The 26260-nt window shown below is 46.0% G+C and overlaps 2 protein-coding genes across 6 annotated transcripts in view; one reads left to right on the top strand and one right to left on the bottom strand.

Moving 5' to 3' along the window:
- Positions 1–26260, bottom strand: part of CTNNA1 (catenin alpha 1) — a 118781-nt gene that overhangs the window by 52225 nt on the left and 40296 nt on the right. The window lies entirely within an intron of this gene.
- LRRTM2 (leucine rich repeat transmembrane neuronal 2) lies at positions 5058–12473 on the top strand. Of its 3 annotated transcripts, none has more exons than XM_027705095.1 (2): positions 5058–5684; positions 6021–12473. In XM_027705095.1, exons 1-2 carry the CDS (start codon positions 5681–5683, stop codon positions 7565–7567), a joined length of 1551 nt encoding a protein of 516 aa, XP_027560896.1. In that variant the 5' UTR covers positions 5058–5680; the 3' UTR covers positions 7568–12473. The 3 variants fall into 3 exon arrangements, with proteins under 3 accessions (XP_027560896.1, XP_027560898.1, XP_027560897.1); XM_027705097.1 differs by having other exon boundaries at positions 5062–5684; positions 6470–12473; XM_027705096.1 differs by having other exon boundaries at positions 5062–5684; positions 6449–12473.

Here is a 26260-nt window from a genome sequence, read left to right as displayed (position 1 = left end):
GTCCTGTTTGAGCTGGTCTCCCCCTCTTAAGTAATAAATCATGTCTTAAAGGTTCCAATTGACAGTTTACCACTTCTGGTTAATTTGTTCCAGTACCCAATTAGCCTTACCATTAAAAACTGGTCCTCATTTCTAATCTAAACCTTCAGTGAGGAGCCAGCTAATGACCCACAGCACAACACAGCCCAGCTCTCAGCCTGTCCTATCCATGGGATTACTAGGACTCACAATAGCAAAGCCTGAATATTCAGATTCCTAATAGGATTTTTAGATATTCAGCACAAAACTCTGCTGAGGGAATCACAAGCCCTGCAGTCAGTGAGCAGCTAATAGATTCAGTAGATTTAATAGGGTCATGATGACCACGTCAATCATTTTGCAGTATGATATCCCAGCTCTGCCCAGTATCATGGATAATAAATTTATCCACAGTGCAAATTTACTTTAAATTAAATCAGATCTTTATCAAAGAGGATAGAATTGGTGTTAAAAATTGCTTGTTTCCCCCACTCCCTGTAATTTCTGCTCTTCCCCCACCACTGCTGCCCTGATTGGAGAGCAGCACACAAGCATTCCCTGTTGCATCCCTTCAATCCCAGTTCACACCAGTATCCCCAGCAGGGCTTGTTTTAGCAGCTCAAAGCAAAGGAAGGGGATTTGCACACAGGGAGGGGAGTGGAATCACCACCTCTGTCACAAAGCACTCCTGCTGTAGGTGTGCCATCGGAATTCAAACAACCAAAACCAGAACCTTTTCCTATAGCTACTGATAGAACCCAAGCCCAACTTTAATAAAGGTACCAGAGCACAGCAGTGGCAGTTCATGCCACCAGGACCAGCAGCACAGGAATTGCAATGAGTTACTCAAAGACATGTTTTTGCAGCTAAACACCAAAAACTTCCAGTGTTAATATCAAAGGCTCATCATCAGTTTGGGTTAAGCTAAACCCACAAAGCTATTGAGGGAGACAGTGCCTCCTGCCCAGCACCAGCCCTCACAGCATCCCTGCAGAGCCCAACATCCCTCCCCCCCAACCAGCACCCAGATGTGAGCCAGATGTGCCACTGCTGCGTGACTGAGAGCTATCACTGTCCCACCTGCTGCCCACCACACAATTACCCAAAAAAGATGGTTTGCAGAGGGGTTTCTGCTTCAGGTGATCTGTGAATTGTCTTCTGGGCTGTCAGCACAAGAGGCTGCACCGTGGTTAATGATGGGGATTTCATAAGTGAAAAATGAGTGCTTGGCACACCTTCCTCTGGGCAGGCAGTGCTATGTCAGTGTGCTCCCACCGAGTTCAGCTTCACGGGCAGGCAGGAGATTCAGTGCTCAGGTGCATTTTGCCTCGTGTTTGGTTTTGCCTTGCCACCTCGCCTAATTCCATGTCTACAGAGGACAACCATCCACACCCCTCCATCACCGTGACAGCAGGGCTGCCAACAAATTTCAGATATAACAGTGCTGATTCAAGGCCAGGAAGGGTGAGCAGTGAAGTATGACACACAGGAATTTCAGCAGTGTTTTCACATCCCAGCTCTGTGGTTGAGGAAGCCGGACTGTACACTGGTTTGCTGCAGGAAGGAGTCTCCCACGGTGAGCCCACAGCTCAGCCAAGCACAGGGGCTGCATGGCATCATCAGGGGTCAGCAAGAACCTGAATGAGAATAAAGATGCCTGCACTGTCTCTCCTGCACAGCTGGTTGTGCTACACCACTCCCACCCCACTGTCCCTCCCCACAGCCAGGCTGCACTCACGGTGGTCCCACACTCCCTGCTGTGCCCACAGAGAGGGGAAAGTTGGCTCCTGCACTCACCCTGGTACAAGGAGGAATTAAAATGTGCAACCAGTGCCAGGTGCAGGCAGCTGCCAGACAGGGAGGTGACATGGCACATCATGGTGACAGCCACCATGCTCCATGGCAGCACACTTGTCCTTTGCTTCCAGGAAGACAAGGACACCTGACCTATGGTGCCCTGTCCCACCCCTCCCACTGCCCTCCCTGGACACATCTGCTGCTGCTGGATCACCTCAGACATGCCTTTTTCTCCTGCGCCCACTTCTCAGGCCTCCCTGGTGACCCAGCCCCACGACAGCACATCCAAGTGACAGGACGTGCATGGGAACGCTGCAGCCACACACCCCTGCTCCCCTCCTGCCTCACAGCCCTGTGACACAGCACAAACACTGTCTTCTGGCAAAAAACCAGCAAATACTCCCGCAGTCTCTAACGTGCCAACGTCCAGCAATAATTACCACAGCCACTCCTCCAGGCAGAGGGCTGAGCTGGATGTTTGCCTGGTGCCATACACGTGGCTGCACATCCCGGGCACCCCAGTCTCACCTGCAACTCCAGGGCTTGCATCCTCCAGGCCCCAGCACAGCAAAGTCACACAGCCCACATCTACATCAAGTAAAATTAGCTTATTTGTTGCTCTTAATACACTAGGAAGGCTTCCACAAGATGTCAGCCTAACTAAATGACAACGCCAGCCTCAGGGTGCAATTCTACTTCCCCAGCGCATGGATTTAGCAGGAAAACCAGTTCTGCTGCTGCTCCAGGAGTGGGGTAAGTGAGAAGCCCCCGAAAGGGTTATCTGGTCCTAGCAAGCTTATTCCTGAGGCAGACATGCCAATTTGCCTCTCCACATTGCATGTGAAGCTTCAGGCTGCCACATCGAAGCTCCTGTGGTGGCAGAAGTCCCCAGATGCCACTCAGACGTGCTTTTCCTCGGCAGGCGAGTTTCCAGTCTCAGAAGAAACACATTTGCATGAGTTTTCTGGGCAGCTGGGATTTATTCCCAGCCTGTTACACCTTGACACCCTAGGCAGCTCCCAGGGAACAATGTGAATGTTACATTAGAGTTCCAGACTTCAGAGACTCAGATACACACTTGTGGTAATAACTGCTATTTCACAACGAGTGCACATAAAAACACGTCTCGCTAAGAAAAGCGCCCATAAAGTTCGTGTTAACAGTTTCCTAAACAGGAAACTCGCTGGCAAGGTGCTAAATAGCCCTTGTTTGGTTAAGGGCCAAAGAATAGGGAGCTTCAGAAAGGAAACAACTCACCCTGTTTGAACATTAACTCTTAACTCTGTGCCAAATTACACAATCTTAACATGGGAGGAACCTACCAACAGATACTGTTGCAAAAAAGCAAAACGTTTCCAACGATACCTCATTTCAGCCTCCTGGTAATAGAGAGAAGAGGGAGCGCAGGAGAGGGGTAACAGTTCACCCCAAATTACACCCTCTGGAACATGTTAAATGTTATGTTAACATACTGAAGTGCTATTAAAATTCAAACCAACACTCCAGATGAGGATGTTGCAGACGAGCTGCTGGAGGAAGCCCAGCCGCAGGTACCCCGAGGTTCCGTCGGACAGCTGAGCCCGGCTTTCAGCTCCTGTGCTCTTTGTACAGTGAACAGTAAATGTGAACCAACTCTTCAAATAGGTTTATGTAATTTCTTTGCATATATTTCTTTCACCCTAGAGCAAATGTGAAAACATTTACTATGGCAGAGCAATTTAAGATGTATTTAACATTTCCTAATTTGCTTAATCACTAAAGACAGTTACTCTCCTGATGGGTTCAGGGAAGGGTTTATTCATTTTCTTTAGGTTTTTTGGGTGGGTCTGAGGTTTTCTTTTTGTGTGTTTATAAAGAGTCCACCTCCATCCCTTTACTTTCCACTTAGTGCTCCCTTTGAGTCTGCCCACCCCAGAAAGGGAGCACCACACGCAGTGTTACCATTCCACCTTGGGACAGCCAAGGGAGAAGCAGGTAGAAAACAGCAAGTCTTAGTTTAAGCAAGTGCCTCTAAGGAACCAAAGCAAGGAACCAACACTTAATAACAAAGGTAAACAGCCATTTTATTTTAAAACCTTCTTTAGACACAATTCATCTTCCTCCATCAGCACGGGAAGCTTGTTATTCTCAGCTCATTCCATATCTTAGAGGTTGGAGGCAATAGTTTGCCATTGCAGAGCAAACGTTTTCAAGTGCTTCCTACTACATTATTGCTTTACATCTCAAGGTGAAAATAAAAAAAGCTCATCCAAGTTGCCCGGAATGGGAAGCCAGCATCCACATCGAGCCATGACCAGAGCAGTTGCTCCGCAGGCTTTCCTGCACATGCATCCTAAAAACCTATAAAAATTTCAATCGAGCCCGTTAATTTACCTTTCAGTACCAGCTGTCCCTGAGGAGAGGTTGCTCCAAATAAGGGGGCAATGAACTTTTAAACCAAGCAAAAAGCCGTATCAGCCCATTCTCCATCTCCTCCTCCTCGCTGTGGGTGCACACTCCGGCCAGAGCCTGGCTGGGCTGGACCAGCACACACAGCTCTGCAGGGTCACTGCTCCTGCAAATGCACACCTCTGCAATGCTAAACCCCACAGGGCAACTGCTACGGACCTGCCCTGCAGGCAGGGGCTAATGGGAGCAGTGTCCCCTGTTTCACAGAGACACACAGCAGCAGGATGCAGTGGGTGACAAGAAGGCAGCCCTCGCACTGCTCCGAGCCCCGACTGCGAATGCCAACCTCACCATTTCCTCTCCTGCACTCCAGTCCCCAGGAAAAAGCAAGTACAAAAGGCACCGTTTGGGAGGAGAAAATAGATTTTCTAGTTTCATAACCGCACACTGTCAAGCTGGATTCCAATTAAATTTTTCCTGTGCCCTAATGCAAGCCTTGCTTTTTCCAGAAATTTCTCCTCGCCTGAAGCGCTCGCTCCTGTCCCCTGCTCCTGGGCTGTACTTCTGACACACCACCTCAGCCACTCGACTGCTCTCTGCCAGTTTTGCAGGGACCACAGCCACACACAGCTGTTCCACAGAGCTCTCAGCTGCCCAGACCCTCTCACCTCCATCAAAGCCGGTGCTGACCAGCAGCCTCTATTCAAACTGTGCGCATTTCGCATCTAAAAGTTCCTTTCAAGCAGGGATATTTAGCAGAAAACTGGGAGCAGCCAGCACTCAGGCACTTCCACCCGCAGCTCTGCACTGCTTTTAACCCCAGCTGAGCAGAGACGGTGCAGATGTGGGGGGAGCAGGGGGGAGCAAGTCTGCCCTGCTCCTTCTATCGCGGGGACGAAGGACTCTTGCCGTTGGATTTTTTCCTCCCTCTATCAGTGGTCTTTAACACGATCACAGTATGCAGCACAATGCTTTAAAACAGCAAAGCTTCTGGAAAACCCAAACAAAAGGAACGTCACCAGGTGACGTCAGCCTATATAGAGCCCTGTGTGGTCGCAGCGCATAAGCAAATCCATTCTTGTACCGCTTCCCTGAAAAGCTTTTCAGTAAATGCACTCATGCTACTACAGGAGCTTCTCGCAGCAATAAGCCACCCATCTGCCATCAACAAGTTAGGACTAAAGGAAGCCACAGCTGCGGAAAAGGAAAACGTGAGCTTTAATTAACCAGCTGAGCAGCCACAGAGGACGAAAACTTGTATTAAGATTTAAAAATTGCAGACCTGTCAGAGGAGATCAAGGCAGCGATTTCAAAAGGAATATTCCAAGAGAGCATCGTGGATTCGATTTTGCACTAATATCAAAGGACACGAAACCCAGTCAATTATTCAAGGCTGTCTTACATTAGAGCCTTTCACAGACTCACGGCGTTGAGTCTCAAACTACGACTGAATGCACCCTCCAATGTACTCAAAAGAATGGGTAAGTTCCTGCGTTTCTCTCTTCCTTGTATAATGAATGACCGGCTCTGCTTTAAAGGAGCAGTTAGATGCTAAAGCTGATTGCTCCGCACTGAACCTTATGAAAAAAATGTTTTCCGATAGTGCCACTGTAAACCCTCCGTAATCGAGATAAAGCCTCCTCCTAAGTGTAATGTCCAAGTATTCGGTTTGTCGTAGTAAGTTGTTTCTTGCATTTAGAATTAGCTTGTCGGAAATGCATGGCAATGTTATCTGCAGTGAAATCTTCCACTGTGATGTTCCAAGTGTACTGATAAGGCTATCCTATCTTGTTGTTTTCCTAAATTATATTCTGCAGGCTTACATTTCAAGTGGCCATTAGGGGCTCGTATGCTGGCAGCACTATATGCAATGAGTATGGTTTTAAAAATGCTGCCTGCCTTGGGCATGGCTTGTCCACCAAAATGTCGCTGTGAGAAGCTGCTCTTTTACTGTGACTCTCAGGGGTTTCACTCAGTGCCAAACACCACTGAAAAGGGCTCGCTAGGTTTGTCACTGAGGCACAATTATATTTCTGAACTTGAAAGGGATCAATTTGCAAGCTTCAGTCAACTTACTTGGCTTCACTTAGATCATAATCAAATTGCAACAGTCAGAGAAGATTCTTTTCAAGGACTGTATAAACTTAAGGAATTAGTCTTAAGTTCCAACAAAATCTTTCATTTGCCAAACACAACTTTTAGCCAGCTGCTTAACCTGCAGAATTTGGACCTCTCTTTTAATCAGTTATCCTCTCTGCACCCCGAGCTCTTCTACGGCCTTCGCAAGCTACAGACCTTGCACTTGCGATCCAACTCCCTGCGGACCATCCCGGTCCGCCTGTTCTGGGACTGCCGTAGCCTGGAATTCCTGGATTTGAGCACAAACCGCTTGCGAAGTTTGGCTCGCAATGGATTTGCGGGATTAATCAAGCTGAGGGAGCTTCATCTAGAGCACAACCAGCTGACAAAGATTAATTTTGCTCACTTCCTCCGGCTGAGCAGCCTGCACACGCTCTTCTTGCAGTGGAACAAAATCAGCAACTTGACATGTGGGATGGAGTGGACCTGGGGCACCTTAGCAAAGCTCGATTTGACTGGAAATGAAATCAAAGCCATCGACCTAACCGTCTTTGAAACTATGCCTAACCTTAAAACCCTCCTCATGGATAACAACAAGCTCACCACTCTGGATTCCAAGATCCTAAGTTCGCTGACATCCCTCACCACCGTGGGCCTCTCCGGCAATCTGTGGGAATGCAGCCCAAAGATCTGCTCCTTGGCCACATGGTTGAGTGGCTTCCAAGGTCGGTGGGAGCACTCCATCCTCTGCCATAGCCCCGACCACACCCAGGGAGAGGATATTCTGGATGCAGTGTATGGTTTTCAGCTTTGCTGGAATTTATCGACTGTTGTTACACCCGTGGCTACGATGTACACGGCCCCGACCACTGAGTACACGAAAAGAATCAGCTCTTCTCATTTCCATATGGGAGACAAAGAGATTCCAACTACGGCAGGCATGGTCGTTACCACCGAAGAACATTTCCCCGAGCCAAACAATGCCATCTTCACTCAGAGGGTAATTACAGGAACAATGGCTTTATTGTTTTCTTTCTTTTTTATCATTTTTATAGTGTTCATCTCCAGGAAGTGCTGCCCTCCTACACTAAGAAGAATTAGGCAGTGCTCAATGATTCAAAACCACAGGCAGCTCCGATCCCAAACGCGGCTGCACATGGCCAATATGTCAGACCAAGGACCCTATAACGAGTATGAACCCACCCACGAAGGACCCTTCATCATCATCAATGGCTATGGACAGTGCAAGTGCCAGCAGCTGCCCTATAAAGAATGTGAAGTATAATACCTACAGCCCATCACAAAGTAAATCAGATAAGTAACCTATTTTAAAATTGTAGGGGACCTACATCAGATTCTAATTTTTACAAATGTTGACATAAAGCCTAATTTTCCAAGCTACTTAATGGAAACATTGTTTATGGAGTGGTGCAGTATTTTTAAGTTTTTTAAAAAATAAATCCATAATATTTTCAGTGTTAAAGAAGCAATGATTACATTAAACTTGCACTCCTAATGTTTAAAAGTCTAAAGAGATGCTCACCTCAAACTATGTAAAATGTTTCATGTTATGTAATTATATGACTGCGTGTAAACATTTATACCCAAGTCTCCATATTCTACTTTTTCTAATGAAAAGAGTCCGAGGGGAAGGACACTGTACAGGGATCTGAGAGGGACGTACACTCCATTTGTTCCACTGCATCTGGAGGATCCCAAACGCTGCAGCTGGCTCGGGGCACTTTAAAGGCAGCTGAGGAGGAAGATTTATTTTCCTCCTCTGATAATTTCACTCCAGTAAGAGATGGGAGGGGAAACGGGGGGAAAAAAAAAGCAGCAAAGGTCCAGGTGGGAATTTCAGTGCACTGGGGATCGGTGAATTTGTTTTAAATACAGTTTTGCTCTCTGCATATTCATAGTTTGGCTCGGTGAAAGGGACAGCAGGCACAGAAAGGAGCAGTTCACATGGGCACACACACACGGGCAGGGTGGGCACACACACGAACAGGACGACCCTCCAGGTGTTCCCAAAATGGCCACGTAGCTTCTTTAGGGAGGCTCAGCACGATGGGATCGATTCTAAATATTAAGTACATTCAATACTTCTCGGCTCCCTGGTTTGACTTGATGATGCTTTTCATGAATTCAGGCTAATTACTTAATGACTGTGAACAAACAGCATTTCAACACCTTTTCATGTGTAAATACCCTTAATGCAAGGTTTTCTTAATTAAAAGTAAATATCAATGATGAGGTTAAGAAGAAGAGGGAAGGAAGAAAGGAAGGAAGGAAGAAGCCTCTCTTTGTCCCCCCGCTGCCCCCCCAGCAGAGGCTTCCTCTCGACTGGAAGCTATTTTCATGCACTAACTCCACTGGTTTCTGTGGAGACAGAATCAGCCCCTGTAATATAAGCTCTCACTTGTCCTCCTCTTCCAAAATTCAAGATTAAAAAAAAACCCCTTCTGACAAGTTAGGATAATATAATTAGATTATAGAATAGTTCACTGAAAAATGTTTTGTTTCTTACTTGATATGGGACAGAATCTAAACTAATATGACTTTTTAAAAGATCGTATATAAATCTATATACACACACGCACCTCATTCTAAGGAGTAATTTGGTTTCTTTAGCCAGAAGTACCATATTGCTATTTATACTCTATTATGAAATTATATGTAAATATTTGCAGATCTATGCAGCGATGGTGGTACTCAGATGCCACAAGGGTGGGGGGTGGGGGGTCTGCAAAGGATTACATTATTTTTAAGTCAACTACTCAATTATTGTAAACATTCTAACCAAAGCTAAAAGGTCCAGAGGGATGGAGAATTATTTTATATATATATACATGTATGTATAACTAAAAAATGTGTTGTGTCCAATGCTGCAGTGTTAAACAATTCCCAGCACATCCCGATGAAGAAACAAAATTCCTCACAGTGTTGCCATACCTTGAGCAAATCCATAATTACAGTATGCTAATTGTGATGTACTAAACTATCCTGCAAACTTTTTAAACAAAAAAGCACTGCATAAAAATCTGTTGGCTATTTCACTCTGCTTTTCTCTATCTGTATTACCACTTGGTGAGGTATTTAGGGTGCAATTATACAACAGTTCAATGTTTTCTTGTGAGATGAATTTGTCCAAGGCAATTATAGCAAGACAAGTGACTTCTGTTAAGATTTTACATAAACGTTTTTCAATTACTGCGTTTGAAGATATTAATTTGCATAATTTTACTTTTACATACAGAGTGCCCTTATAAAACCAATGTTTTGTTTACTTCCCATGACCCTGTATTTTAATGGAAGAGATCCAGGGAAGCCTAATGGTTTTCCACAGAGATACCTTTGAACCCTTGTAACTGTTAATACTACAATGAGTCCATTTACACCTATTCTAGGCAATTAATTTCTGCTTTTAACTGACTACAAAAAAATCCTGCGGGGTAGGTGGACAAAGAGCAAATGTTCTGTATGATTAAATCCCACGTGAGGCAGCAGGCCAGACCTAAGCTGAGAAATGCAAACCCATATTGGTATCCAGGGGTTTTTAGCTGCTTGTAGAAAGACCTGCTTCATTCCTTCCCACAAGTAGGTGCTCACAGCTCTTCCCTGAGGTCCAGGCTGCTGCTCTGTTGGGGCACTGCTGCCAGCAGGGACCTGCCCTGCCTGTACACCTCCCTCACCTCACCCAGCCATCACGAGGGGCTGCACTGGGGGACTGGGAAGCAGCCACAGTGGGAATGACTTCCACATGCAGCTGCAGGGTACCGGCAGAGACAAAGTTATCACTGAGCTCATTAATTATCCTGGCAGCCAAATAATCTGGCTACACTGTCATTCCCCATCAGATGTCAACACTGAACTCTGATGGCCCCAGCTCCACCTGCAAGAAGGAGTTCCAGCTCTGCCCTGCAGCCCAGCAGAAACCCTTGCTGTAGGACAGCTCAAAGGGTGCCATGTCAGTCTTCCACATGGGAACAAGAAGTGGCTGCTTCATGAAGAGCCGAGGTTTCTCCCGAGAAGGTGCTTTCCCAAGAACCCAGCTCTGAGCAGAAACCACTCCATCTTCATTAGCTTTTAATTATGCCCAAGAAGAGCAAAGACAGATGTTCCAGCAATGCTGGATTGAACCCTCTTCTCCATCCCAGCCACTCATACTGATTTTCCAGGCATTAAAGTGCTGTTCCAGTGCCTCTCCAAGCAAACCCACCCAGGCACCCAACCTCTCTCCCCCACCATCATTCCCAGTTTCCAGTGGCCCTGCAGTGCTTGGCTCACAGAGAGCAGAGCAGGAGGCAGCAGCAGAGCCCAGCAGGCACCGTTCCCTCACGGTGACTCCCTGTACTCCACACTAATATGCAGCCAATCTCCCAAATGCCGTGGTTTATGGCTGCCATTTCCAAAATCATTTGTTGCCAGGTTCCAGGCATAAGCAAAGCAATTCTGCAAACATTACATTTAGGGTAACAGGTATCATAAAACTCGCAGAATGTCAAACACTAGCAGTGAAGTCGACTTGGATTCCCTGCGGAGGGGCAGGGAATGGCAGGCAGAGCCATCGCTCTGCACAAGGACACAGCCACAGGCTGGTAATATTTCTTATTTTAAAGTTACTGTCTTCCACTTGCAATTGCTTGTGACTCTTCCAGGCAAGGAGGGGATTGTAATAATTGTGCTACTCGGCAGTCTCTGATTTATTTTGTTTGTGGAACAAGAACCACGATGATTTGGTTTAAATTAATCGTATTTCAATACGAACGCTGGCTGATGACAAGAGCTTGTTAACGTGTTCTCTCCAAATACCATCTCTGTTGCACAGCCTCAGTTTCTACAGATGCTAAATGGCATTACAGGTGCTTCAACACCTCCAGGCACAGCCTCAGGTGTTCAGGGCCTTTTAGAAAGGGAATTTCTTGTACTGCTCTTAAGGTCCTCGTCCCACCCAAAGATCTCCAGCCTTGCTGATCTCCAGCCAGCTTCTCCTGCTCCCCACCCTTGTGTCAGTGAAATGCAAACCCAGCAGCACAGGTTCAGTTTTTGAGTCATCACCCTGGAACAGGGCTGAATTAATGCTCTCAGTTAGTCGCTCTGCATTAGATCAGTGTTTAAATGCACACAGCTAAAATTACTCGATGAAGGGTAAAATGGGTTAGCGTTTAGTCTCCAGCTGAAGTGTTCCTCTGCACTGAGCTCCAATTCCCTATCAGATGGAAATGTAATGAATGCTGCTCTATCAATGTTTGGTTTTGTTTGCTTCTCCCCCAAGCAGAAATGATCCGATTTCTCAGCGATCGGCCGCATGCAAATCTGAGCATCTGAGCTTCTGTCCCAGTACATCCCTCAGGAGACAGTGGCCTATTGCTAACATGTAAAATCAGAAACATCCAGTGGCTTTAAACCAGAAATCTGCACTGCACACTTATTTTTAATGTGTCTAAGGTAATTTCTGTACTACTTTAATGGAAATAAAGTTGATTTAATTTTGTGATCTGTGTAGCTATCAAAATCCATCTGTTCAGACCTATGAAATTTACCCAGAAGCTGAATTTCATCTTTCTTATGAAGTTTTCCATAAAAATTTAATAAGTTCAGAGGGAGATACAGTATTTCTTCTCCCCCCAAAAAAGGAAGAGACAAGGAAACAACAAAAGTCAAAAGTAGCAGCTCCTCCCTTCCCACACCTTCCTTCATTGCAAAATGTCCCAGATGCTACAATTGGTGCTGGGCTCTGCTTTTTAAGGTTCCACATTAGCAGGATGCCTAAAGATTATTTCAGAGTCAGCTGGAAACTCAGCATTTCACATCTCATATACCTTTAGAGAGGTTTTTAGGGAAAGGTAACAGAAGCTTTGAGGGGTATAATCAAGCCTTAGATGGGGTAAAACACCATGCAGGTTGTACACCTCTGTGTAAGCACTGAGAAGATACGCCTGCCATCCTCCAACTACTCCTTTGTAAAAAGTCAAACAAAACCCATCCCATTTTTCTTTTACTAATGAAAACACTAGTAAGTGAACTATTCTACCAGCTTAGCAACCTGAGATTACAGAGAGTCCTAAATGAGTCGTGTTTAAATTACGTTTCAAGAGCCAACTTCTGGTGGGAGGGGGTGTGAGTAATGGAGTAAAACAAGTGCAGTGTACAGAAGCATTTTGTTATTAAAATTGTGTATACTGTAAAACTGAATTTGCCTCTTTCTTCCTCCCTTTTCAAGCAGAGGTGTCAAAAGCTCACCCTTTCACAGTATGTAAAGACCAGCCCACACCCACTGTCCCAAGCAGGCAAGGCAGGTTTGGGCCAGTCCGTTTGCCAGAATCCCACCAAAGCCAGCACCTCAGTGAGCTGGGCTGCATAGGTTCTTCCCAAACAACATGTCTCTTGACTAGCAAAACTGCCTGAACGAGCAAGATGAGAGTGAAAACCAAAGCCAAGCCAAACTCGTGGCCCTTGAGGCTGAACCCCTGCGAGTCTCTGCACCGGGAACAGCTCAGGCAGCACCATGAGCCCCAGCCCGAGCTGGCAGAGCTGCCAGGCCCTGGGGGTCTCCCCGAGTCACCAGGTGGGACACCATGACCACCTGCTGGTCATGCTGCCAGCCAGGAGCGTGGCTTTTCCAACAGGACCACCCTGCCAACAATGTAGCGAGGGGACACAGTCCGTATGGTTTAGAGATGTCAAACTAGCAAGACATCCCTTCAGCTCTGAGTCACAGCCATCTGGGAAGTGTCACAGTGCCTTCCCTGTACAGAAAGTGTTCTGTCTATGGGCCACCACAGCAAACACAACGTTCAGAGCCTGAGTGCCTCAGTAATATGGGAAGGATTTCTGATTTTGAGAAGTGACAAGTTCACGGACACAACCCAAAAGCCTTGATACAAGAGCTGAACGAAAGAACAAGTTCCAGGATGTTCCAAGATGATTACATGCACTGAACTGCCAGCTAAAATCATTTTAGTAACTAAGCCTTAGCTGCATTTACTTTTTTTCCAAAAGGTTCGGCTGGAACAAGTTCTCAAGGGTTTTAAATGTCAGTTGGCAAACTGCCTCTTAAATCCTTCTAATACTTCAAAGCAGCACATGATATATCTATTTTCCTAAACTCTTAGAGAATAATTTTATGAGAAAAAGCATCTCAACTGCAAAACCAGTTGTTCCCACAAGCAAAGGTAAGACATCTAAGAGAAAAACCAGTATTCTGAATATATTATGCAAAAGCTTTAAATCCAATAGTAACAAGGAAATGTCAACATCACTAGCAACTTACTTTTATAAATGCAGGCTCTGTTAAGACAACTGCAAAAAAATTGAGACTCGAGAATTTGACTGGAGAGGACTGTACAAACGAACTGAAAACTGCAGCACTGGACAACTCTGACTCTCTCCTCTACTGAGTGTCCAGGCTAAAACCCTGATGACAATATTTACTGTAATCCGTTCTTAAGGTAAAGTTTTACAAAATCATTGTTACCTAATCAAAAATTTAATTACCATGAAGATATTAGGAAAAAAACTGTACTATAACGAGTTAAAGCTCTATTTGCCATATTTGACATCAGATCCACATGCTCTGGGTCTTATTTTGGAAGAAATTTTTTCCCTGTGAGGGTGGTGAGGCCCTGGTACAGGTTGCCCAGAGAGGTGGTGGCTGCCCCTTCCCTGGAAACATTTGAGGCGAGGCTGGATGGGGCTTTGGGCAACTTGATCTAATTGAAGCTGTTCCTACTCACTGCAGGGCCTTTAAGGGTCCCTTTCACCCAAAACATTCTATGATTGGGGGGGGGGAAGATAACTGTCTCATTAACAAAATTGGTGTTTATTTCTGTGATGCTTTTGGCTGCTGAGGGCACTGAGCAAACCTTTCTGGGCTGACAGGTAACCAAATCCTGATTTTAGCTCCTCAGCTGGTTTTAATCAACAAGGTTTATAATTTGACTTTTTCTCCTGTCTAAGTCTGCTAAAAGGACAAGACTAAAGCGTTAAATATACACAAAAATCAACTGAGACCTTCTGAACTGGCAGCATAAGAACCAGGAGCCAGAAACTGAGCTGTGACCAGTAGGGAACACACCTCGAGTTAAATCCAAGCTCTTCTCCCCAGTGTGACACAAACACTTCCAATACACACACAAGCAAAATTAAAGGCTATTCCCTACTACTAGGACATTTAAAGGAAGTAATAAATCTTTCTTTTATAAACCCAAATTATTTATTTTAAATGCCATTGAAGTAACTTACCTGTTTTCTCCCAGCAGGCTCTACTACTTTTATGTTGAATACTCAAGCAAACTACACACAGACGAGGTGCTGGTTTTCTTTTCCACCATTCCCTACCCCAAAGGGTGGGTAGTGCAGCCACTGTTTGATATAGGTGCATCATGCTTTATACCAATTAAAAACCCAGCCATATTTCATAGGAAGTCTTCAAGTAAGTAGAAAAGGTTCATCCATCAAGAAGGTTCTTAAATAATGAATGAGTCATAATTCTTTACAGTCAAAAGCAATTAATTTTCTGTATTGTAATCAGGAGAATAAATCTGAAAAATCCATTCTAACGGCTCTGAATCTAAAGGTAGTGTTGCAGCTGAATTTTTAATCTTAAAATACAGGAGCAACGAGGACTTCTGCTGTTTAAACATACAATCTTCTACCAAACAGAACAGCTTTACTGCATATTTAATAGGTAGAACGGGTTTTGCAAGACCACATGAGACAGCACTAGATACAGGAAATGCATTTCAAGTAGAAAGCTCCTTCCAAGATACCTCTCAACTGTACAGCCACTAAAATACTTGAAATATCTTTTAAGAACTGTACAAAATAATCAGAAAAGCTTACTGCAAAAAGTAGTTTTACTTATATGTTTGCAAAGAGCTGAAAATATTGAGAAGAGTGTTAATGTGGAATCCAGCTCAACTGGATTCAACAGCAACTATTCCTATTAGGATGCATTTGCTCTCTTTCCTACTAACTCCTAAATAATCCATCACGTATCCAGAACCTGTGCCTCAAAAGCCATGTGCTGTTAGCTGGGATGCTCAATTTCTGCCCTCAAATGGATTGCTTCAACCCTGACACCACTTTAGGTTTTAAATCTTTTAGAGAAAAAAACCTGTAAAATTAATAGAGCTCTTAGTAAAGCTAATAATGACACAGTCTGTTAAGAGAGAGAACACGGGAAAGGGGACAGGGACACACATTACAAGGGAGCTTCCATCTCTAAAGACACCACACTGCAGCTAACAGGGGGAAACACAAATTCTCCTGCACTGCAGCCACTCTCAGAAGCTTGTTAACAACTTCTGCTTTGAGTAAAGCAAATTTTAGCTACCCAAGCAGCCCACCTGATCCAGAAGGGAGTCACGCAGGGAACATCCTCAGCACACACCTATCAAAGGATGTGAGCCAGGAACAAACCACTAAGTTGGGAAAACCACACAGCAGGCCCCCATTCTGCAAGCCCCCAGGTCTAACCACACACCTCTCATTTCAAGAGCACAAGATATTAAAGCATCATCTCTGATGTCCTCAGGAGAAGACAACATGCTTCAGTAAAGATATGTAAGTACTTATTGATCACGTCTCGCCCTCAAGCGTGCCATCCCCAAATAAACACAACATCTGCTTGAAATTCTGGATGAATAATTCAAAGGTTAAAGAATTCCTCTTCAAGCTTTCCAGATAGTCCTGAAGATGGAAATAGCTGTGTTGTTGCTTCCAGGTAGGACAGACACCTCACTCAGCACCCAGGGAGCCACAGGAGGCTGCAACACTGACCAGAGCACAGGCAGCGAAGCTGGGGAACTCCTAAGGACAGCCAGAAGCTCTCTGGGTCTCAAGTGTGCATCTTCAGGGTCCAGGCCTTCAAGAATCTCACAGCCACGGGGCAGGCAGGCAGGCAGAGAGAGCTTCCCTAGTTTATATTCTTCTCTATGGATGACGGGCTCAGCTCTGGGATGTCTATTAACACCATGGCAGCTGTGGAGCCTGGAAATAACAGAGCTGTGACTACATGACAGATGCCTTTTGCCTACAATTAGCATCCAGAAACTTCCAAAAAGGCTAAGGTTAGACATCTGATTAGGCTGAACTACAAAAAAAGAAAATACAGTAAGCTCTGGCAGGTACTGCATCTCCAACGTGATGCCACGCTGCTGAACAGAACAGAAATAAGGTACCTCTGACAATTCCCGGAGTCTGAAGTGACAGGGAACTTTCAGAAGGCGTCTGTTCCAGGTTTCTGGAACTGTTCAGTGCCCCACACGTAATGAGCTCTTGCCAGGTATTATTCCCTGCCAGAGAGTGGAGAGCAACTCTCCAGACCAGCTAAAATATGTCCATCCTTTGGATGACTTTGGATCTGCTGCCCACGGTCAAACTAATCCAACACCCCTAGAGCCCACTGCACAACATCCCAACGGCATTCCAGGTATTTACAGACCACTCCAAAATACCTTCAGTGCTGGGAACTGCTGGACACGCTGCAGTGCCTCTTCAAGGTTAGGATTTGTCAGCAATGTAAACATTTATTGACAAACCTGAAACTTGGAGAAAACCCACCACTGCTCCAAACCCAAGAGGTGTTTATGGACTGAGCTCAAAGCTCTTGCCCTCATGCTGCAGAGGTGTCTCTCCCCAGCAGAGACCAGGACAGCAGCCAGCACGTGACACACAGCGAGGGTCCTGTGCAAAGAGCAGGATCATTACAGGGAGATGTTTACATGGGACATGTGGGATGTGGAGTGCTCAGCACCCTCCTCTGAGGCAGCTCAAGCCTCTCCAGGCCCCTCCTGTGACTGAGAGCTGTCCAACATCCCACCCTAAACCACGGCAGACAAATGAAGTGCTGTGGAGGCAGACACAGCCTGCGGTGCCTCCCGCAGATAAATCCCAGGGATATTGCCCCTTCCTGCCTACAGTTGTCTGTGGACAACAATTCACTTGACAAAGCATGCCAGGAACAGTGTCCAGAGACACAGGAGAAAGGTTTATACCACATTCAAGTGAGCTGATGCTACCACTCTGCAGACTGCTTGCTTCTTCTCACTGGGCTCTCCATCACTTGAATATGTCACAGTAAAGCTGCACCATCAGGAGAGGAACTTTCTGACACCTACTTTTACTGTCCATTTATTCAAAATCGGTAGTCTTCATCAGGCAAATTAAGTGATCATCTGCTTTAAAAACCAATTTCAATTGTTAATGCAGACCCAGCTCCACTGCAGCACATTGTTCACTGCAACTCCTCCAACTCCACCCTGGGCTAGAACAGTCAGGAACAAAACTCAGTCCTGCCTGGCCATCAGACACCCTCTGGGAGCCATGAAAATACAAGGAAACCACTCCAAAATTATGAGGTTATGCAAATAACAAAGCAACCCAACCACCCCATCCCTCTAAAACATTCATTATGTGAACATATGTGATTAATTAAAATATATACATATAAAATAGAGATGTTTCAGGTGCATTTACTGTGTCAAAATATGAAATACATGTAATCGGTGATCCTGGGGAGCTAACTGAAATCAATATTTAAAAATGAGACACAAATCTCAAAAAAACCCCTACTGATGGTGAAACTGAAGGGAGAAAAACATCTAAAGTTTTGTTCTTTTTAAATTACTCTCTGCTGTTTGCTACATTTGCTTATGCAAGAGAAACGTTTTTAACTCCAGACAGGACTAGGACTAAATGACAAGTCCACACACTTGATGCAGATTGTTCACAGACACAAGGTGAAAAATATGATAAAGAACATGAACAGGTTTCAGTGAGTTGAGCCAGGAAAAAAACCAAACCCACACCCCTTCTGAGCAGAAAATAGGACTTTTTTTGTGATTATTAAAACAGCTTCTACCAAAATCAGTACACAGCCTGATTCCAACTTTGAAAAGGGGTTTGGTTATTTCCTTTTCTGTGTGCAAAGCAGTTATAATCAGGAAAGGCCTGCTTTACCACTGTTATCAAAAACATTCCAGAGCCTTTGAACTAAATATTTCAAGTTAGTAACATATTTCCAGTTGCTTCACCAATATAAAAAACGCTCCAAAAATCTTATTTCCTCCTATGAGAGCTATAATTTGCAACTTCAGTCTTGCAGTCTGTTCCCTAATGTAAAATAAAATTCAGGAAAACACACAAGATAGTCTTCCCCCAAATTTCATAGCATCTTTTAACTTTAGTGGCAGCTGACCAAAAGCTTCAGGACTGCTCCAGGTTGAAACCAATTCCTAATCCCTGTATCTTGCTCTAGAAATCCCAGTTGAGGGCAATGCTGGGAGCAGCTGAAAACACTGGGACTGGTTTGTAAGAATTCCCATCTTAAGAACAACCAAATGTGGCTGCCCCTGGATCCCTGGAAGTGTCCAAGGCCAGGTTGGACAGGGTTTGGAGCAACCTAGTCTAGCAGAAGATGTCCCTGCCCATGGTAGGGGGTGGAACGAGATGAGCTTCACAGTCCCTTCCAACTCAAACCAGGCTGTGATACTGTGAATCTCAGTTATGAAGTGACAGAATTCCCCCCCTGCCCATGCAGGAACCCAGCTGCTAACCTGTACATATAACCCCCCTCCCCACCTTGTGCTCCTGCTGCAGGGGTGAGGAGAGATTTAATTCCAGGATCTTCCCAGGGAACAGTAACTGGGCAAGTCCCTGTCAGTCCCTGAGGCAGTGGCAGCACCAGAGACACAGGTAAGTGCAGGGGTGAGGGCTGGACTGAGGTGTTCAAGGGGTTCCCAACGTCAGCAAAAGCTTTTGATGCTGTCTGTCCCAGGATCCTTCTGGACAAACTGCCCAGCCCACAGCTGGATAACTGTGTCACACGATGGGTGAGCAGCTGGCTCATGGGTTGGGCCCACAGGGCTGACATCAGGCTGGCACCGTCACTGGTGGGGCTCCACAGGGCTCCATCCACAGCCCAGAGCTCTCCAACAGCTTCATTAACCACTTGGATGTGGGAAGGGACACTGAGCAAGTGTGCCAATCACACTGAACTGGGAGGAGCTGGTGACTCCCTCAAGGGCAGAAAGGTCCTGCAGAGAGACCTGGACAAATCAGAGGGCTGGGAATCACCAACCATGGGAAGTTCAAAAAGGGAAAGTGCAGGATTCTGCCCCTGGGATGGGGCAACCCTGGATGTTTGTACAGGCTGGGAAAGGGCCCTGGGGGTCCTGGTGGTGCCAGTTGGCCCTGAGTCAGCAGTGCCCTGGCAGCCAGGAGGGACATCCCTGTCCTGGGGCATCAGGGAGGGGATTGTCCCGCTCTGCTCTGGGGCGGCCTCACCTCAATATTGGGGCAGTCTGGGGGGACACAATTAGAGAGTGTCCAAAGGAGGCAACAGAGATGGGGAAGGGCCTTGATTTGAAGCCGTGGGAGGACACTGAGGGCACTTGGTGTGTTCAGCTGGAGCAGAGGAGACTGAGGGGAGACCTCACTGCAGTTCCAACTGCCTGGGCAGGGGCAGAGGAGGGGCAGGGACTGAGCTCTGCTCTGGGGGGACCAGGGACAGCAGCCAGGGAATGGCTGGAGCTGTGTCAGGGCAGGCTCAGGTTGGATCTCAGCCAAAGGTTCTTCCCCCACAGGCTGGTTGGGCACTGCCCAGGCTCCCCAGGGCAGTGGGCACAGCCCCAAGGCTGCCAGAGCTCCAGGAGGGTTTGGCTGATCCTCTGGGGCACAGGGGGTGACTCTTGGGATGGGCCTGTGCAGGGCTGAGGGTTGGACTGGATGATCCTTGTGGGTCCCTTCCAACTCAGCACATTCTGGGATTCTGCAAGTCCTCTTTTGAACAATGGTGAAATCAAACCTTTAAAATTACTGTCTAGTGCTATCAATATATTATTTCTTGAGGGGAAAAAGTGTTATGGCAACAGCAGAAAGTAATTTTTTTTACTATTATTTGCACCTGTGATGTGGGGGAGGAAGGGAAGGGATGAAGAGAGATGTTTGTCGGGTCTGAAAAACAACAGATTCTCAAACATTTTGTACTACTTTCGTGTATCAGTACCACGTAACAGAGCTACCAGTGTTCTCTTAAGGCTTATTCTTATATCTAAAAGAAGGCAAGAGCATAGGTTTTATGATATACAGCACAAAGACTCTATACCTCTGCAACACATTTCCACCACTGAAGTAAAAATATCTATTCGTACAGACAAGTAATGGGAGCAAAGTGCCAGGGTGCCAAAGTCATCCTGCAACAACATAGATCTTTTCCTTAAGAGCTCAAAAGAAAACCCAAATTGGCAATAATACATCATATGCTAAACCCAAGTTTTCATGGAACTGACATTCCCCAGTTTCCATTAAATTGTGATGCTGGGGCGAAGTTGGGACTCCACAAGCCAGACCTGGACCCAGTATTAGCAAAGCTAATGTACCTGAAACCTCGTGCAAAATGGAAGCAGTTTATGTTTCTTATTCCCCCAACTGTGTTTCCTAGTTGAGCTCAGGCTGAAGGGCTCTGACTTGCCCTGGCTCAGTGTGCCTGGGCCCCTGCTTCAAGCAGCACTTCCCCCTGTGATGGAAGTGCCTCATCAACAGATGGGAGGCAGAAGAGTGTCTGGGCTCTATTTCACACAGCTCCAGATGTAAAGAGGTTATTTTGCATTGAGTCTGGCATCCTGGTCCTCCTGGAGCGTGCAAATCTGTCCTCCTCCTGCCTCCCTCCCCTGAGATGCAGGCACGGGCAGGAGCTGGGGCTCAGAGTCCAGCACCCCATCCAGGCTGTCCTGCTGTGCCTCCACACACCAAGGGCTGGCTGGGCACGTGTCCCCTCCAGGGCCACCCTGCACCACAGCCCCCACCCCGCCCACAAAGGAGCAAAACCTCTGTGATGGAAAAACAGTAGGACAGCAGCATCAGCCTCCACAGGCCCTAGAGATGGATCAGGACTACTGATAAAAGCTATGTTTTAAACCTACATTGTTTCTCCATGCAGCACCCATGTCCAAATTTGAAAAGGGTTCTTCCCCCAGAGGCTGGTTGGGCACTGCCCAGGCTCCCCAGGGCAGTGGGCACAGCCCCAAGGCTGCCAGAGCTCCAGGAGGGTTTGGAGGATCCTCTGGGGCCCAGGGGGTGACTCTTGGGGATGGGCCTGTGCAGGGCCAGGGGTTGGACTGGATGATCCTTGTGGGTCCCTCCCACCCCAGCCCGTTCCTGTGACTGCTGTGCAGGTGAGGCCTGACCCAGGCTGTGAGTGACAACCAGGAGCTGCAGAAGGGCAGCCCAACATTTTGTCAACACTTACAGCTGTTTCCTCCCAAGTGATTTTGTTGAGTGACGACTAGTTAGGCTTGGCTACAGGTCAATTCATCTCACTTTCAGCATGGCTGGGTAGATGGGAGCAGCAGGATGGATGGAGCAATGTCTCAGAATACCAAATCAGAGGGACAAACCACTTCTGCAGGAGCCACCAGAGAGCTGCTGGGGCTGGTGGATAATTCACTATTGGAGACACCTTTACAGGCCTGGTTTTTAGGTTTGTGGTTAATTAGTAACCTTTTCTAATGAATATCTCATGTTTTTCCTCTGCAAATTACATGAACTAATAGATGTATCTGGAAACATGAAAAGCAGGCTGAAGTTTACACCTGCAGTAATTGTAAAAGCCTTGAGATATTGTAGTTTATCATATTTTACATGTGTGTGAAAGACTTTAGAAATAGAACAACTAAAATTGGAACAACACAGACCCCTGCAAAACTCAAATTAAAACCAGTGAGCCAAGACAGCATATGCCCTTTCCAAGAGGAAGAGAATGCATTATAAATCTGGGAATAAAGCCACCTAACTCCTGGCAAGACAGCTTGGAGAAACAGATAATAAACCAATCCTACCAATACAGTCACAAGACATTCAAAGTTTGAATTAATGTATCCTTTATTCATTATTAGAAATATAAATAGCTTTAATTTGCAACAGATTTTTAAGTACTTCCTGTAGGAAGGGATTCAGCAGCCTTGACCTGCAATACAGCAACAAAGAAACCAGGTATCAAGTTGCCCTTGATGGGAAGCAATAGGCATTAAAAACCAGAAACAGCATCAAAAGCTGACTAAGAACCTCAAGCCTCACCAGCACTAAGAACAGCAGTACCTCCTCTCCATCATAAAATGGCCTGGGTTGGAAGGGACCTTAAAGATCATCCAGTGCCACCCCCTGCCATGGGCAGGGACACCTTCCACTGTCCCAGGTTGCTCCAAGCCCCCTCCAACCTGGCCTTGGACACTTCCAGGGATCCAGGGGCAGCCACAGCTTCTCTGGGCAACCTGTGCCAGGGCCTCCCCACCCTCACAGGGAAGGATTTCTTCCCAATATTCCATCTAACCCTGCCCTCTGGCAGTTTGAAGCCATTCCCCCTTGTCCTGTCCCTCCAGGCCTTGTCAATAGTCTCTCTCCATCTTTCCTGTTGGCTCCTTCAGGCACTGCAAGGCCACAGTTTGGTCACGCCAAAGCTTCCCTTCTCCAGGCTGAACAATCCCAACTCTCCCAGCCTTTCCTCCCAGCAGAGCTGCTCCATCCCTCTGATCATCTTGGTGCCTCCTCTGGACTCTCTCCAGCAGCTCCATGTGCTCCCTGTGCTGTTCCCCAGGGCTGGAGCAGCTCTGCAGGTGGAGCATCTGCGGAGGCAAGTGAAGGTACCGAGAAGACAAAACAGCTTGGAAGCCTGGCTGCCCAGGAGGGGGATGGCTCTGAGTGCACTAAAGGAAGCCAACAACCTTATTCACATCATCTCCACTTACCCAAAGCAAGTGACTCACCGGGGCACCATGTGAGATTAAAAAGCACTGAGAACGTGGCATGTGTAACTTCATTTCTTACAGAGGCATCACCAAGCCATTATTTACTAAGCTAACTAATTAGGCAGCCACCCTTGCAGATAATAAGAATGCATTAAAGTATTTAAAATTCCAGCACAAGCCTGACACATACAAAGTGGCTGCCCTTCTTCAAAAGAAAACGAATGTCAAAGGAAATAAACCATTTAGGAACAGTCAGCACATCTGAGGTGGAACGGGAAGGTGGCATCACCTAAGTGTTCAGGAAAAGGGAAGGAAAGCAAAGCAGAGTGCTATAGGATACAGAGGCATTTCAGATTTTTATTGTATTAGTCTCTACTTGTTAAGAAATCATTAGATAGATGATTTAAATTAGCATTAGATAGATGATAAAGTAACAGCTACCCAAAACAAATGGAATTAATCTACAGAACTGCAAAATCTGGCACAGAAAAACAGGGAAGTTGAAGGTACTTAAACTGACAGTAATCTGAAAAACTCAGCTGGTTAAATTCAGTTTTACACCAAGAAATAAGTTGTAACTGGATATACACTTCACTGCAGTCTAGCACTGAAAGCACCCTTCCCTTTACATAGGCACTGCTCCACAAGTGGGTAATATAACCAAAGCCACAGAGCAAGTTTACAAAACAGAGAGTAATTAATCCACTGGAAATAACACCAGGAATACTCCCAGGGGATACAAGTGCCCTGTGTACTTGATGTAGTTGTGCTCACTAAAAAACCCCTTCCTAAAGTCCAGCTGAGGGTACCCTCCCATAATTTGGGAGGGAGTGAGGGGACACATGTTTCCACAGCACTACAAGAACTGACTGGGGATAAAAATTTAGAGGCAGTTTGGAGAATTCAGCACCAAAAAGCCAGTTTTACTTTCTCTGTGAATAAGCCTTCATCTGAGTACATGGGGAGTACCAGGACATGAAGATTTGCTTAATTATCACCTTGTCCACTACACATGTTCCTCACAGGATCTCCCCACTTACTGCTCCCACAGCTGAGTCCCTGGGGATCTGCAGGGTGAGGAAAGCTGTATATGACAACAGTGGGAGATCAGCAGGAGCCCACAACACCCAGGTGAGCCTGGGCAGCCACCTCACCTGCAGCTACCAGAGAGCCCACCCTCACAACCCCAGAACATCACCTGCTGTATTTATTTGTGAAGACCTTGCCCTCCTCAGCTAAGAGGTCCCACAGGAACAAATGTGCCCATCTTGTAGGCCATCAGCTCCAAAGGTACTGCTCAGGTATGAGGCAGAAGGGCTTTCAACTTCTTTCCCCTCAGTTATTTCTGCATTAACTTCTTGTTTTCTTGGCTTTTTTCAGTCCAGTGACCTCTAGAATTGGGATTCTTTGACTCCTGGAGAGATGCCCAAAAACTCGTTCTGCCTCTAAGGAAATTCACAATTTGGCATTTAAAGGGAACAGTATCAAGTGATATGGCTGCAGTCTGATTTTGTGCTTGACATCAGAGCTCTCGAGTCACCTTCTTCCACCAAAATGACTCAATAAAGACAGTCCCCAAAGGAGAGCTTCAAAGGCACAGCAGGGGAGAGCAAGCCAGCCCCACAGGACCTACTTCTCCCTTCACAATCCAAGGAGCTGAGTGGTGAGGTGGGAGGATACACAAACCCTTTGGAAAGAGAGAAATGAAGTTGAAGGCACAGATGCAGAAGCCACCTGGGCAATACCACACGGCCAGTTGCTCAACCTCTACACAAGCAGAATTAATTGCATTAATTCTGGGGTTTAGTCAAGAGGCTTTGAATAAAATTAATGCATACTTAAAAGCAGTGCACAGTATTGGGTTAAAAAACATGGGGACAGCATGGAAATGGAGGTATCTGACTTGGGAACATTCACAGCTGCAATTCAGCTGCTGGGAAGCATCCATCCAAACCCTGCAACACGAGATACAGGACAAACTCTGTGTGCTACAAACAAGTCCCAGGGTTATATTCCTACTCAGGAAATGTTTGTTGTTTTTTTTTAAAAGCATCATATGCCAGTGTTGCAGGTCATAAGTTAATGTCAGAAAAGAAACTTCAAAATAGAGTAAAGTCTCAAGCACATAATGAGATGGGTGTCTTAAAGAAACTGCTGGACAATATTTCAGGATCTCCAGCATTCCTTATTATTTCTGTGTGTATTTTAATTTTGAGAGATATTATGCAACTACATTCATATATCAAGACAACATGAAAAGAAATTTAACAGTATCAGAATTATTTGAAGTCTTGAATAGTTTAGGATAGTCAGTGTCCCCACACTCCCAAACTGTCCCTATGTAGTCTCACAGACAAATCTTCATCTGTCATTGTATTAAAAAAAAACACCTAAAAACAGGGGAAAAAAAGGGTGCCTGCCTCACTTGCAGGTGAGAACCTTAGTCCGAAATTCAATCAAAGGCTACAAAAAGTGCCCCCTTTTTTTTTTTTTAAGGAGACCCATCTTTTAAATACAAGGTCAAAATAAATTCCCTAAACTCAGCAGGAGAAAAGCAAGCTAGAAGGACACTCTGGAGGAGACCTGAAGCAGAAAGGGCTGGGTAGCCAGAAACCCCCACCCAAGGGCACCTGAGCCTTGCTGAGCTGATCTGAGGGTCTGCAAACACCCAGACTGACCTGTCCTGCACCCCCAGGAACTGCTGCTCATCTCTCTCCAGTTACTCCACTGCACATTCCCACATCATCCATGTTTCCTTTGCCCCACACATACTTCACTCTCAAGATATCACACCTACAAAGCTGAACCACTTCTAAACCTAGAACCTTCTCTTTTCAGAGCCTTTTTCCCCCCCAAAGAGCCACCAGGCTTCATTTCCCCAGATCTTTCTGCAGGTTTCGTACAGTAACTGATAACATCAATTCAAGTCATCATATTCAGTAAACCACAGCTGACAGCACCTCGGGCACACTGAAGGGACTCTGAGCTGAGAAGAAATGTGCTTTTTCTGGCCACATATGGCAGCAGTAGAGAACCCAAAGAAAGGCAAAAACCTTGTTTCCTGACAGTCAGAGGTTAACATGAAAGCCAATAATCCACGAGCAGCTGCACATGGCACAATGTTTGTGTTCAACCTGACACAGAGACAACAAACACCCTCCACTTGTGAAAGGCACAGGTATGTAGTGAAAGCAGGCTCAGAACCATCTGAGTTTGCTTCTTCACTGCCT

Source organism: Neopelma chrysocephalum, unplaced genomic scaffold, assembly GCF_003984885.1.
Source record: "Neopelma chrysocephalum unplaced genomic scaffold, ASM398488v2 Primary Assembly neopelma1_319, whole genome shotgun sequence".
Taxonomy (NCBI): domain Eukaryota; kingdom Metazoa; phylum Chordata; class Aves; order Passeriformes; family Pipridae; genus Neopelma; species Neopelma chrysocephalum.
This window is presented reverse-complemented; position numbering and strand designations above follow the sequence as displayed.